The sequence below is a fragment of the Myotis brandtii genome, unplaced genomic scaffold (assembly GCF_000412655.1).
Source record: "Myotis brandtii unplaced genomic scaffold, ASM41265v1 scaffold987, whole genome shotgun sequence".
Lineage (NCBI taxonomy): Eukaryota > Metazoa > Chordata > Mammalia > Chiroptera > Vespertilionidae > Myotis > Myotis brandtii.
Genome location: NW_005372107.1, coordinates 504707 through 516944, shown reverse-complemented (window position 1 = coordinate 516944; position 12238 = coordinate 504707). Strand labels below are relative to the sequence as shown.

At 53.0% G+C, this 12238-nt stretch overlaps 1 protein-coding gene across 2 annotated transcripts in view; it reads right to left on the bottom strand.

Moving 5' to 3' along the window:
• The window catches only part of CADM4 (cell adhesion molecule 4), a 15005-nt gene extending 3427 nt beyond the window's left edge, over positions 1 to 11578 (bottom strand). The window contains exons 1-6 of one of the 2 annotated variants that reach the window (XM_014533551.1): positions 11391 to 11578; positions 10922 to 11007; positions 1736 to 1882; positions 1227 to 1379; positions 837 to 971; positions 40 to 204 (exon numbers count right to left, since the gene is read on the bottom strand). In XM_014533551.1, the coding sequence (XP_014389037.1) occupies positions 40 to 204; positions 837 to 971; positions 1227 to 1379; positions 1736 to 1882; positions 10922 to 11007; positions 11391 to 11563 (859 nt within the window). In that variant the 5' untranslated portion in view covers positions 11564 to 11578. Of the gene's footprint in view, positions 1 to 39; positions 205 to 836; positions 972 to 1226; positions 1380 to 1735; positions 1883 to 10049; positions 10145 to 10921; positions 11008 to 11390 lie in introns of those variants that run through there. The other variant, XM_005886521.2, reaches the window with a different exon arrangement.
• Between the last annotated feature and the right edge of the window lie 660 nt (positions 11579 to 12238).

Sequence of the window (12238 nt, the reverse complement as noted above, 5' to 3'; positions counted from 1 at the left end):
ACCGTCCCGCCCACCGGCTCTCTGCCCCCGGGCACTTACACTGCACGTCCAGCACGTACTGCGTCTGCTTGATGTGCCCCGAGGGCAGCGCCTGGTTCTGCGCCTCGCAGATGACGATATCGCCGTCGTCCTTGCGGTCCACGCGGAACCTCACTGTGCTCGCCACGCTCCATACCTTGCCATTTTCCCTGCTGCTGCTCACACCTGCCGGGCCCCACGGGACGTCTGCAGTCCAGGATTCCGGCTCCGCCCCCGAGGGCCCCCCAGCCAATCCGAAAGCAGGCTATCTGCTAAGCCACGCCCCTAAGCCACAGGCCTCGCCTCCAGTCTTCCAAACGACGACCCTCCCCAATCAAGCCCACAATCCCACGTTCCTCTTCCCAAAGCTCTTCCCTCTTCCATTCCACCTCCTCTCATCTATCACTTTTTTAAAAATATATTTTTATTGATTTTTTACAGAGAGGAAGGGAGAGGGATAGAGAGTTAGAAACATCGATGAGAGAGAAACATCGATCAGCTGCCTCCTGCACACCCCCTACTGGGGATGTGTCCGCAACCAAGGTACATGCCCTTGACCGGAATCGAACCTGGGACCCTTCAGTCCGCAGGCCGACGCTCTATCCACTGAGCCAAACCGGCTAGGGCTCATCTATCACTTTATTCAATAGCTGCATATTGCGTGCGTGGCCCATGTCCGCCTGACCTGTGCGCTCTCCTCCAAGCCCCGCCCCCACAAACCCGCCTTTCATAAGCCCCGCCTCTTGCAACCCCGCCTCCTCTCAAGCCCCGCCCCTCGCTGGCACCTCCCTCACCCCTCGTACCCCTTTCGGTAATACCTTTCAGCTCTTTGCGGTCGCGGTACCAGCGCAGAACGGCAACCGGGCGGGACCGCGGGACCAGGCAGCTGAGCTCCACCTCGCCGCCCTCCACCGCCTGCTCCCGGACTTCCACCACGGGATTCTCCGGGGCCACTGTCGCAGGGAGAAGTGGGTACGGGAGGGGGTGGAGCGGGGAGGTCAGGGGAGACAGCCAGGTGGGTTCAAAGTGACCAGGCAGCGGGATTTCAGGCAACAAGGGTCAAACCTAGAGCCCAGAGGTCAGGCAGGCCAGCCATGTGGCCTGGGCCCGGGTGTCCAGGAGGTTGAGAACAGCCCGGGTAGGGCCGCAGGATAAGGGAAAGGCAGAGAAGGGAGGAGGGATGGGCTGCAGGAGGGAGAGGTGGTTACCCAGTACGGTGAGCGTGGCAATCTGGTGGTGGGTGTCCTCCGTGTAGAGCTGGCAGAAGTAGCCTCCCTCGTCTTCCAGGCGGGCGTCTGAGAGCCGGATCCGCACCCTGCGAGGGGAGAACTCCTCAAGCTGGAAACGCTCATCCTTCAGGGCTAGAGTGAGTGAACCAGGAGTGAACTCGGGGAATCCTGGCCTCAGGAGTTGGACCCTTCCTCCAGGAGCTTAGCGGCCAGCCCTCTACCTCTTTTCTCCAGCCATACCTCTGTACCTAAGGTGCCCACCTAGTTACCCCCTGGGGAACCAGAATGATTCCGGACCTCCCACTCACAGGAGTAGGGTTCAATCCCCCAGCTCCATGCTACGGGAGGACCCAGGAGCCCGAGCCCCCAGCCCCTTCCTCCCTCAGACCCAGGAGTCCAGAGTCTCAGCTCTGCCCGCTTTCCGGTCACAGGAATCAGCTCCCAGCCCTCCTCCTTCCAGACTCAGGATTGGGGACCCCAGCACTCACCGCGGGTGCCATTGAAGAAGAGGGTCTGCCGGGCTGGGTTCTGAATGACAACGATGGACCCATCGTACTGGTGCAGACGGCAGGTTATCTCGGCCACCCCGCCCTCGGCCACGGTCACATTCTCCGTCTGTACTTCTTGTCCCGCCCCTGGACAGGAGAGGAGACTCAATGAGGGCTGCAATTCTCTCTCCCCTCTGCTCCTCTCCCATCCACACCTCCAATCCCTCTCCTTCCCCTCACATTCAGTTTATCACATCCAACATTTCCTGCAGGCTGGAGTCCAAGAGATGGACTCTAGGGGGCGCTGCACAGGGCACACTGGGAGCCCAGAGGGCAGAGAGACCAAGACGCTGACGGACTCTTCCCCAAAGTGGCCAGAGACGACCTCTGAAAATAGTTTGCTTATCACCTGACCCAGAAAAACCTCACAAAATCCTGCCATTCAAGAGGTTCAAATCTTTGTGTTCACTTTAAGAACACCCGTGAAACTGCCCAGGTCATCAGGAGTATGCACATTCAAAAAGCCACCAAGTAGCCCTGGCTGGTGTGGGTCAGTGGTTAGAGCAGCAGCCTGTGAATGGAAGGGTCGTGGGTTTGATTCCTGATCAAGGGCATGTACTTGGGTTGCAGGCTCGATCCCTGTCCGGGTTGGGGTGCGTTCAGGAGGCAACCAATCGATGTATTTCTCACATCGATGTTTCTCTGTCTCTTTTTCCCCCTCACTCCCTTCCTCTCTCTCTCTCTCTCTCAAAAAAAAAAAAATCAATGGGAAAAATATCCTCAGGGGAGGATTAAACAAAAAAAAAGCCACCAATATCTACAGAAGCAATGTGTGCCATTCCATCCTTACAATGGTGGGGTTGTAGGTGTGCCCAGGCTAAAGAGTGGGGCTGGACTCAGGGTCGGTAGCACAAAAAGAGTGCTGAATTTAAAAAAAATATTTTTATTGATTTCAAAGAAGGGAGAGGGGGAGAGAGAGAAACATTAATGATGAGAGAGAATCATTGAATGGTTGCCTCCTGCTTGCCCCCCACTGGAGATCGAGCCCACAACCCAGGCATATGCCCTGACTGGGAATCGAAACTCGACCTCCTGGTTCATAGGTCGATGCTCAACCACTGAGCCACACTGGACGGGCAAGAGTGCTGATTTTTTGCTGTGCGTGCTTGAAAATGCAGAGAACGCTGAACGTAAGGGTTTAGATGTAGATTCTCTGGTCATTGAGCACATCCAGGTGAAAAGCTTCCAAGATGCAGTGCAGGACATGCAGAGCTCATGGGCGGATTAACCTGGAGATGGCTCTACTGATGAAGAGCAGGTAGTCCTAAACCAGAAGAGGAAGTTGCATGAAGAAAAAGAGATTCGAGAAGAAACAAAAACGTATGGCCTGGGAGTAAAATCAGCATAAAATAAATACTAATAAAAATTTAAAAAACCCTGGCCGGTGTGGCTCAGTTGGTTGGGCGTTTTCCCATGTACCAAAAGGTTGCCAGTTCGATGCCCAATCAGGGCACATGCCCGGGTTTTGGGCTCGATCCCTGGTAAGGGATGTGCAGCAGGCAGCCGATCGATGTTTCTCTCTCACATCAATGTTTCTCTCTCTCCCTCTTTCTTCCACTCTCTAAAAAAATCAATAAAAACAATTTTTTAAATTGTTTTAAAAAGACTGCCTAGGGCGATGGGGGATTAGAGAAGGTTCTGGAAGAAAGCTCTATCGGATCCAGATCTCGAGTAAACAGGAGCTGACCAGGTGTGGGAGACTGCTAGGCGTTCACTGAACCCCATCTTCCACACCTGGGCTCATGTTGTAGCTTGTCAGCAGGGATGGCCACAATACTCTTCCCTTCTCTGTACATGCCCTTTGTAAGGTGACTTTGCTGCTCCACCCATTGAGGCACTCAGACCCTGGGAGTCTGGGCACGCCTTGTGACTTGCTCTGACCAACAGAATTTGCTAGAAGTGATATTATATGAGTTCTGGAACCTAGGCTTCAAAAGACCTTGCAGCTTCCGCTCATGCCCTCTTGCTGCCCTGAGACAGTTGAGTGAAGATGCCCAGACTAGCTTCCGTGAAGATGAGAGAAGCCCACCAATAGCCAGCAGCAACCGTCAGCCATGTGAGTGAGGCCATCCTGTGCCATCCGCCCCAGTGAGACACCAGGTGACTGCAGCCATATGAGTGACCCCAATTGTGACCAAGGGAAGAATTGCCCAATTGATCCAGTCCAAATTGCTGATCCCAGAGTTGTGAGCAAAGAGCATGGTGGTTTAAAGCCACTAGGTTTTATTTTTATTTTTTTAAAATATACAGTGGGGCCTTGACTTACGAGTTTAATTCGTTCCGTGATGGAGCTCGTAACTCAAATTACTCCTATGTCAAATCAAAAAGTGAACGAGTGAGACACGTGATGCTGGGCTGATGTTGTGGCGTTCACTGTGACGTTCGCTGCGCCAACTAGCGGTGGGGTATCTGAAGCTGGCTCGTAACCCGAATTTTAGCTCGCAACTCAAAGCAAAAAATCAGCTGAGAGCTGGCTATCTCGAAAAACTCGTTAGTCGGGACATTCGTAAGTCAAGGCCCCACTGTATTTTTATTGATTTCAGAGAGGAAAGGAGAGGGAGAGAGATAGAAACACCAATGATGAGAGAAAATGATCACCAATGATCACTGATCAGCTGCCTCCTGCGTGCCACCTACTGGGGATCATGCCCACAACCCAGGCATATGCCCTGACTGGGAATCAAACCATGACTTCCTAGTAAGTCGACGCTCTCTTAATGGCTGAATGGAGAGAACTCCAGGGAGCCTAGAGGAGGATAGAATCACAAGCTGGAAGCCTGGGGCCCTGACTCACTGCCCCCTGTGACTTGTCAGCACAGAACTGTAACATGAGCGAGGAATACACTTTTTTTTTGCAAAGCCACTGAGATTTCAGGCCTGTTTGTTACAGAAGTTAACCTACTCTGATGAACACAGCAGAGGAACAAGGTAGGTGATTAGTAAGGGGGTGTTTCCAGCAGAGAAAACAGCCTGGAAGAAAGCTCAAAGCTGAGATTAATCATCATCAGCATCACCATCATCATTGTCACTGTCATCTTCAAACTAACAATCACAATAGCTATTGTTTATTAGGCACTTGCTGTGCTAAGGACATTACCTGTATAATTTCCATTTAATCATCACAATATCTGAATAAGGTAGGCACCAGTTTTCAATCACGTTTTCTCCCAATTCCCATTTTACAGATGAGAAAATTAGTCCAGAGAGAGAAAATGACTTGCTTAAGGTCATAGCCCAAGAGTGGCAGACCCAGGACCTGCATCCAAGATCTCCCTGATTTTGTATCGTAGACCTACACCCACTGCTGGCTGTCTGGGTGCATGTCCAGCTTTGGTGAGGGATTGTGGGGTGTGCTGGTGGAGAGCCTCAAATGCCATGCTAGGAGATTAGCTTTTATCCTGAAGGCCAGTATAGGTTTTGAAGCAGGAAAGAAGCATGATCACATCTGGTTATATACCTTTAAATGTTGGGTAACTATCGCTTCATGTCTCTGATAGTCTGTCTCATTCATTCATTTGAGTATTTCCTAGGCAGTGGGTAGGTTTCCCAGGGCTGCATGCCCAGAGATGACTCAGAAAAGGTCCCTGTCCTGGAGGGCCTTTCAAGATTTATGTGGAGGGAGACACAAATCACTGTAATATCCCATCGAACGTGTTATATTCCCTGTAAAAAGGATAGGTAACCTCATTTGGGGGCTGAGGGGTGGAAAAGATTAATTCCAGGGGGTGAAGGCAGAGAGAGTTAGCTTTCTACCCCGACATCATGCTTCCCTTTCTCCTTAGCAAAGGAACCCTGATGGTATTTTATGGTTGCCCTATGCCTAGCAGAAAGATACATTTCCCAGGCTTTCTTGCAGCTAAGTGAGTCCATGTGAAAGTTCTGTCCAATTGGATGTAAGGGAAAGTGTCATGTGGTAATTTGGGGAGGATTTCCTAAAATGGGGGACAAGACCCTTGTCCACCAGGTCACCTTTGAGCTGCTTGGAACTAGGATGCTGATGCCTGGAGTCCTGGCAGCCATGTTGGCCGGTGAGGACAAGGGAAGTAGGGATGGTGCAACCAGGAGCTGAAAGGTACCTGGGCCTCCAGTGATGATGTAGAGCTGCCGTAAAAGCCCTGGATGCCTATTTCGGGACTTTTTTTTATGTTTAGTAGAACTTTTTGTGTTTTTAAGCCACTAAGAGTGGTTTATCTAGTACCTCCTGGAATATCAAGCTTCACACGTCCAATCCAAATGTTTTCTTCTTCACGTTTTCCCAATCTCAGTAAATGTCACAACCATCTACCTGGCTGCTCAGGCCCCAAACCTAGAAATCATGCAAGTTCTTACCCTGTCCCTCACCTCTAACATCTTTTCCATCAGCAATATCTATCCATTCTACTTCCAAAACATATCCCATATCCATTCACCTTTGTCTACCTCTTCTACCATAACCCTAGTCCAGGAGTGGGGAACCATTTTTTTTGCCAAGGCCATTTGCATATTTATAACGTCATTCATGGGCTATACAAAATTATCAACTTAAAAATTAGCCTGCTATATTCGGTCAAACATTTAATTAACTCACCCCTAATGCGTTGGCAGGGCCAGAACAAATGATTTCATGGGCCTTATACGGCCCGTGGGCTGGATGTTCCCCACCAGGAGTGGGGAACCATTTTTTTTGCCAAGGCCATTTGCATATTTATAACGTCATTCATGGGCTATACAAAATTATCAACTTAAAAATTAGCCTGCTATATTCGGTCAAACATTTAATTAACTCACCCCTAATGCGTTGGCAGGGCCAGAACAAATGATTTCATGGGCCTTATATGGCCCGTGGGCTGGATGTTCCCCATTCCTGCCCTAGTCCAATGACACTATCTCTTACTTGAACCATTTTTTTCCCCCAAAGATTTTTTATGGCTTTTTAGAAAGAGAGGAAGGGAGAGGGAAAGAGAGAGAAACATTGATGTGAGAACAAAACACTGATCAGCAGCTGGCTGCCTTCTGCATGGCCCCCATAGGGGATCGAACCTGCAACCTGGGCATATGCCCTGACCAGGAATTGAACCAGCAACTTTTTGGTGCATGGGACGATGCCCACCAGGCCATTCTCCACACAGCAGCTAGATGGATTTTCCAAAAAATAAATCAGATCAAGTCACCTCTCTGCTTAAAACCCTTCATTAGCTGCCCATCACCCTTAGAATAAAACCTAGACTCCTTCCCTGGGCTTTCAAGGTGCTATGCAGCCTGGCCCCTCTCTGGCTACAGTTCCAATCACCCTCACTTCACTCCAGCTCCCTGGCCTTGACGTCCTACAAACCCGCTGAGCTAGTCACCACCCAGGGCCTTTTCGCCTGCTCCTCCCTTTGCCTGGAATGTTCCTTCCCCTTGACCATCCCAGGACTGCCTCCTGTTCTCATTCGGGTCTCTGGTCACATGGACACCTCTTCAGAGTGACTTTCTCTCACTCCCCATCCCTTCGCCTCCAGAACAATTCCTATTTCATCACCACTGTTTTATTTCCTGTGTGGAAATTTCACTGAAATTCTTTTATTAATTTGCTCACGTATTTATTGTCCCCCAGCACTAGATATATTCTCCATGAAGCAGGGATATACACCATGGGGTTTACTGCTCTGCCCTTAGTGCCTAGAAGAGTGCCCGGCACTGGATAAATGTTTGCAGATTGATGAATGAATGGCACGTGTCCGGCAGGATCTCATTTCAGCCTCACCACAACTTTGTGACGTCACTGTTCTCATCTTAAACACCTGGGTGACCATCTGTGTGACCTTGGGCAGTGGCTCAACCTTTCTGAGCCTCAGGTGCCCCGCCTGTAAAATGGGGATAAAGCCAGTGCCTGCCCAGTGCCTTGAGCTCAGGGAGCCCTCTGCAAAACTGCTATTATGACAACCTCCAGAAGCTTGCCCATGCACAGGAAAGCAGGCTGCCTGCTTACTCTGGCACTTTAAAAAAACATTTTGAAGCCTAGCCATGGATCCTGCACCTCAGGGCTAGCCCAGTGCTAGCCCCCCATTTTACAGACGTGGAGAATGAGGCTCAGGGGTCCCCGGCAACTAGGCGGCAGACACTCAATACCTCCGGAGAGCCATCAGGATGCCCCCCCAATTTATCTCCTGTTCTCTGCTTGAGGGTGCACATGGGGTGAGGGTGGGGGGTTTTGTCTTATTCCCTCCCCCTCCTGAAGACTCAGTAACCAACAGTGTTTGTGCCTGGAATATCAATGTCCCAGGAGCTTTTGTTTCGGGGTTGGGGGGTGGTGAGGCGGGACTTTCTGGGCAGAGAGGGGTTGAGCTTTGGGGACGAGGGCACTGGCCCTTTAAACTGTGTTGACAGCCTGGAGTCGTCATGGGGATGGTGCCTGGAAAAGAGATGGGAGGGTTTGGGAAAGAGCGGCTGAGCAGGTGACATGCAGAGACCCAGAATCCAGCACTCTGCTCCCTCAGACCCAGGAAACCAGCCCCAACCGCCTCCTCTCCCAGGCTGGTCCAGGCTCCTAGCACCCTCTTCTATCAGGACCAGGAAGGAGTCCAAAATCTCAGCATCCTCCTTCCTCAATCCCAGAAGTCCCCAGCCCCCAGCCTCTCCTCTCTCACACCCAGGACCCTGGGCCTTCAGCCCCCTCCTCCTGCAGGACCCAGGAGCCAGGGGTCCAGAGTACACAGCTGGTGGATGTTTCCACGGAAACCAAGTGGGGTGGGGGAGCACTTCCTGGGTCCTGAGTCAGCGAATACCCAAGGGAGTCTCAAGGTCACGGTTCCAGGAAGGTCACAGCCACCCCTCCGTATCCGCTCCCCAGGAGGTGTGTGGCATCATGCCTCCTTCTCCCACTTCCTCCCCTAGGGAGGTGGTACATCCCTGCGTCCTGATTGAACACCCCCTCAGCCCCCCATCAATGGCGGAGTCCGAACATCCTTGCACAAAGCATCAATTCTTCCTCAGCTCAGCCTTGTGAAGGCGCCTGTATTCGCAGGACCCAGGCATCAGGGTCCCAGCCCCTCCTCCTCCAAGACCTAGGAGTATGGACCCCCAGCCCCCTTCTTTCTTGGAACCCTCCTTCCTCAGACTGGAGCCCAGCCCCCGGCCCCTTCCTCCCTCAGACCCAGGAGTCCAGGCCCCCAGCTCCTCCTCCCTCAGACCCAGGAGTCCAGGCCCCCAGCCCTCCTCCCTCAGACCCAGGAGTCCAGGCCCCCACCCCACTCCTCTCTTGGAAACTTTTGACTCTAGGTCCACAGTTCTTAACTCCCAGAGCCACAGTCCTGCCTTCCCCCAGCCCTCTATCCCCCTCTTATCTGGAAACCAAGCATCAGGTGGGGGCCTAGGGGTGAGTCAGCCTCACACACAAAGTCTCCCCGGTGGCCCCCACATTTCTGGGATATTCAGAACTCCCTGGATTCCAGGCCTCAGGCCCAGGGGGTGGGGGAATCCTCTGGAGTTTCCCCGATGTGTGTGTGTGGGGGGGAGGTCAGTGGAGGAATTCCTGCTCCGGGAAGGGTGCAAGCTTGCACTGAGCGCTCACTGTCCTATCCTCCACCCCCAGCGGCCACTATTCACCCCCTCCTAGGAGTGCCCAGGCTCTGCTGCTGCCCTCATGCCCTCCTGGGTGCCTGCGGAGGAGCCTTGGTGCCCGGTTCCCAGAAGACCGAGGGGCCTGGGGTCTGCACAGGCAGAAACCAGTGGGTGCTTGGGTCCTGGTGCCACAAGCCATTGGGTGCTGGCGAGTCTGACTGTCTCCAAGTCTCCCCGCCCCACCCAGAGAGAGAAAGCTGTCTTTGTGTTCCCCAAGATGGGGACAGGCCAGGCTCGCACGACATTAACCCACCCCGGCCCCAGCCTCGCTGTGTCTAAGGTCTTGGAATCCTTTGCAGAATCTGACCTCAGCTATAGGGACTCAGGCATCCAGCTCATGGGTGGGTGGGGGTCAGCGACAGAAACTTCCCAAGACCTGGACCCGGGGCTGACTCAGATTGGGGGAAGCCCCCCTGTCCTCAGAGTGGCTGGTCAGGACTTTAGAAGGGAAAAGTGAGTCACTGAGGAGGGAAACACTATTCGGGATCAACAAGCTCCCCCTCCGCACAGCCCCCCAACTCTAACAGCCTCTGTGTCTTTTCTCTGTATCTGGACATCTGTTTCCTTCGCGCTTTCTGTTCCAGTTTCTGGCCTGTGTGCATCTCTGGGCAGGCGACCCACCCCTTCTCACTTCCCACCCTGGACCCTTCTTTCTTTTGGGCATAAATCTCACCATCTTCTGCTATTCGTGGCAGATGAGTGAGCCAGGAAAGAGAGAACACGTCTTTGAAAGGACACAAGTGGACGCCATCTCCCATCCCCACTGCTGCCGGCTGGGCAAGGTGAGAGAGGAAGGAGGGGGACTAAGAGGGACATGTGGGCACCCGGCACACACCCTGAAACCTAGTGGCCAAAGCCATTCAGAAACACCCAGTGAAAAGGAGAGCAGGCAGAGCCCGGCCCTCTGAGATTCTGCACTCCAGCGCCCTAACCCCATGCTTTACAGAAGGGGAAAGTGAGGCTCCGAGAGGGATGGGGGATGACACAAAATTATCCCAGAGAGGCCCAGTTCCTCGGCTCCCAGTCCAGAGTGCTTCCCATGACACCATTCTCTCCTGACTTGTTAAGCCCCAGGATTTAGAGAAAGTTTACAGAAGGGATTAGAGTACCAGGATGCGGCGATTTTAAACAAGGGAAGAACCAGTAAAGCGACCTCCCGGAAGTGCTGGATGAGAGATTGGTGCACTGAGTAGGTGGCCGTCTTGGGCCATCTTCTGACGCTAAGACTCCAAAGTCCCACAGTTCTCAGCTGTCAAGATTCTAGATGTCAGAGATGCCAAGATCCAGGAGGCCAAGATTTCAGAATGTTAAAGAGGTCGAGAGGCCAGAATGCCAATGCCATCGAGGTTCTAGACTTTGAAAGGTGTCGAGATTTTAAAGATTCTGCGATTCTAGAATCCTAACCGTGTCCATGTTACAAAATACCCTCGGGTTTTTTTTTGTTTACTGCACTAATTGGCTCTAGGATTCTATGAGGCTGGATTTCAAGGGCCTAAAAAAATGACGAAAGAAAAATAAAACTGGAAGGAAATGTAGCTAAGGTACCAGAGCACTCATCTGGGAAATTGCAGCGTGTCTGTTGCAAAGAAAGGAGGTAAGGATACATACACATCTTGAAGTGACAGCAGAGACTAGAGGAGAAAGCAAGGTGGGTGGTGAAAGGCCAGCTTTGCCCCTCACCTAGTCTGGGGTTCAAGCTGGAATTCCTTCCCTTTCAGATCACTGAGTTCAACATCCAGACTTTACAGAGAGTGAAACTGGGCCCAGGAGAGAGGAAGGTTCTTGCCATCAGCTGCCGTGGCCAATGGCAGGAGTCAGGATTGACACCCCGGCCCCCGGCCCTGTACCATCTGGTTACACCTCCTCTCTCAAAATCTCACAGAACCTCCCGCCCTCCCACTTCTGCCCAGTCACCTCCCAGTCCTCAAGATCAGCGCTACCCACCAGGGAGGCCGTGGCCTGTGACAAGTTCGAGGCACACTGTGTGAAGGGTGTGTGGGTGACATTTCCTGACCTTGTCCCCAGTCTCAGGGTCACGCTGTCTTGGAGGTCTCCAGCTTCTCTCCGTGTGTGGAAGCTATGTGGATGGCTCTCTAGCTGCTCTGGAGGGGAGCAGCTGGGTGTGTGACCGGGTGGGGAGGGCCAGCATTTGGGAGGAATTTGCTGAATCCACGTGTGTGCCCACATGCCGAGCTCACCACACAATTCTCCCCCCCCCTTTCCCCCCACATTTCTCCAGGGCCTTTCAGGATGCCCTGCCTGACTCAGTTCCCCCCAGGGGCACATAGTGATAGGGAGGTGGAGGGATGGAGGATGGGGATGGGGATCCCAGGATGGAGGTTGTAAGGGTAGAGAGGGGAGGCGACAGAGAGACAGTGGGACAGAGAGAGGGGACAGAGGAGGAATGAGAGCTAGGTGACAGAGGGGCTGGAGAAACAGAAATGACAGAAAGACAGGGGACAGAGAAACGAGGGGATGGGACAGATGGGGGACAGAGAAACAAGGATGACAACAAGACAGGGGCAGAGAGGGAGAGCAGAAACAGAGGGACAGAGAAGGGGGGCTAGAGAGGACGACGGGGGACAGAGTGACCCACTAAAAAGGAACAGAGACCGAGGGACAGAGGTGGGGGACAAAGAGGATAGAGAGGTAGGGAGAGGGAGGCAAGGAGAAAGGGGGGGGGGCAGTCAGAGAGAGGGGCAGGACTTCGGGACTGAGGGACAGGGGGCAGAGGACAAGGGTAGAGGGACTAGGAGAGAGACTGAGGGACTCAGATACAGGGGGACAGAGGGACGCAGAGAGCGGGCAGAAGGACAGCGGGACCGGCCCGGAGAAGGCGGGCTGGGGCGGGAGGTGGGGGCG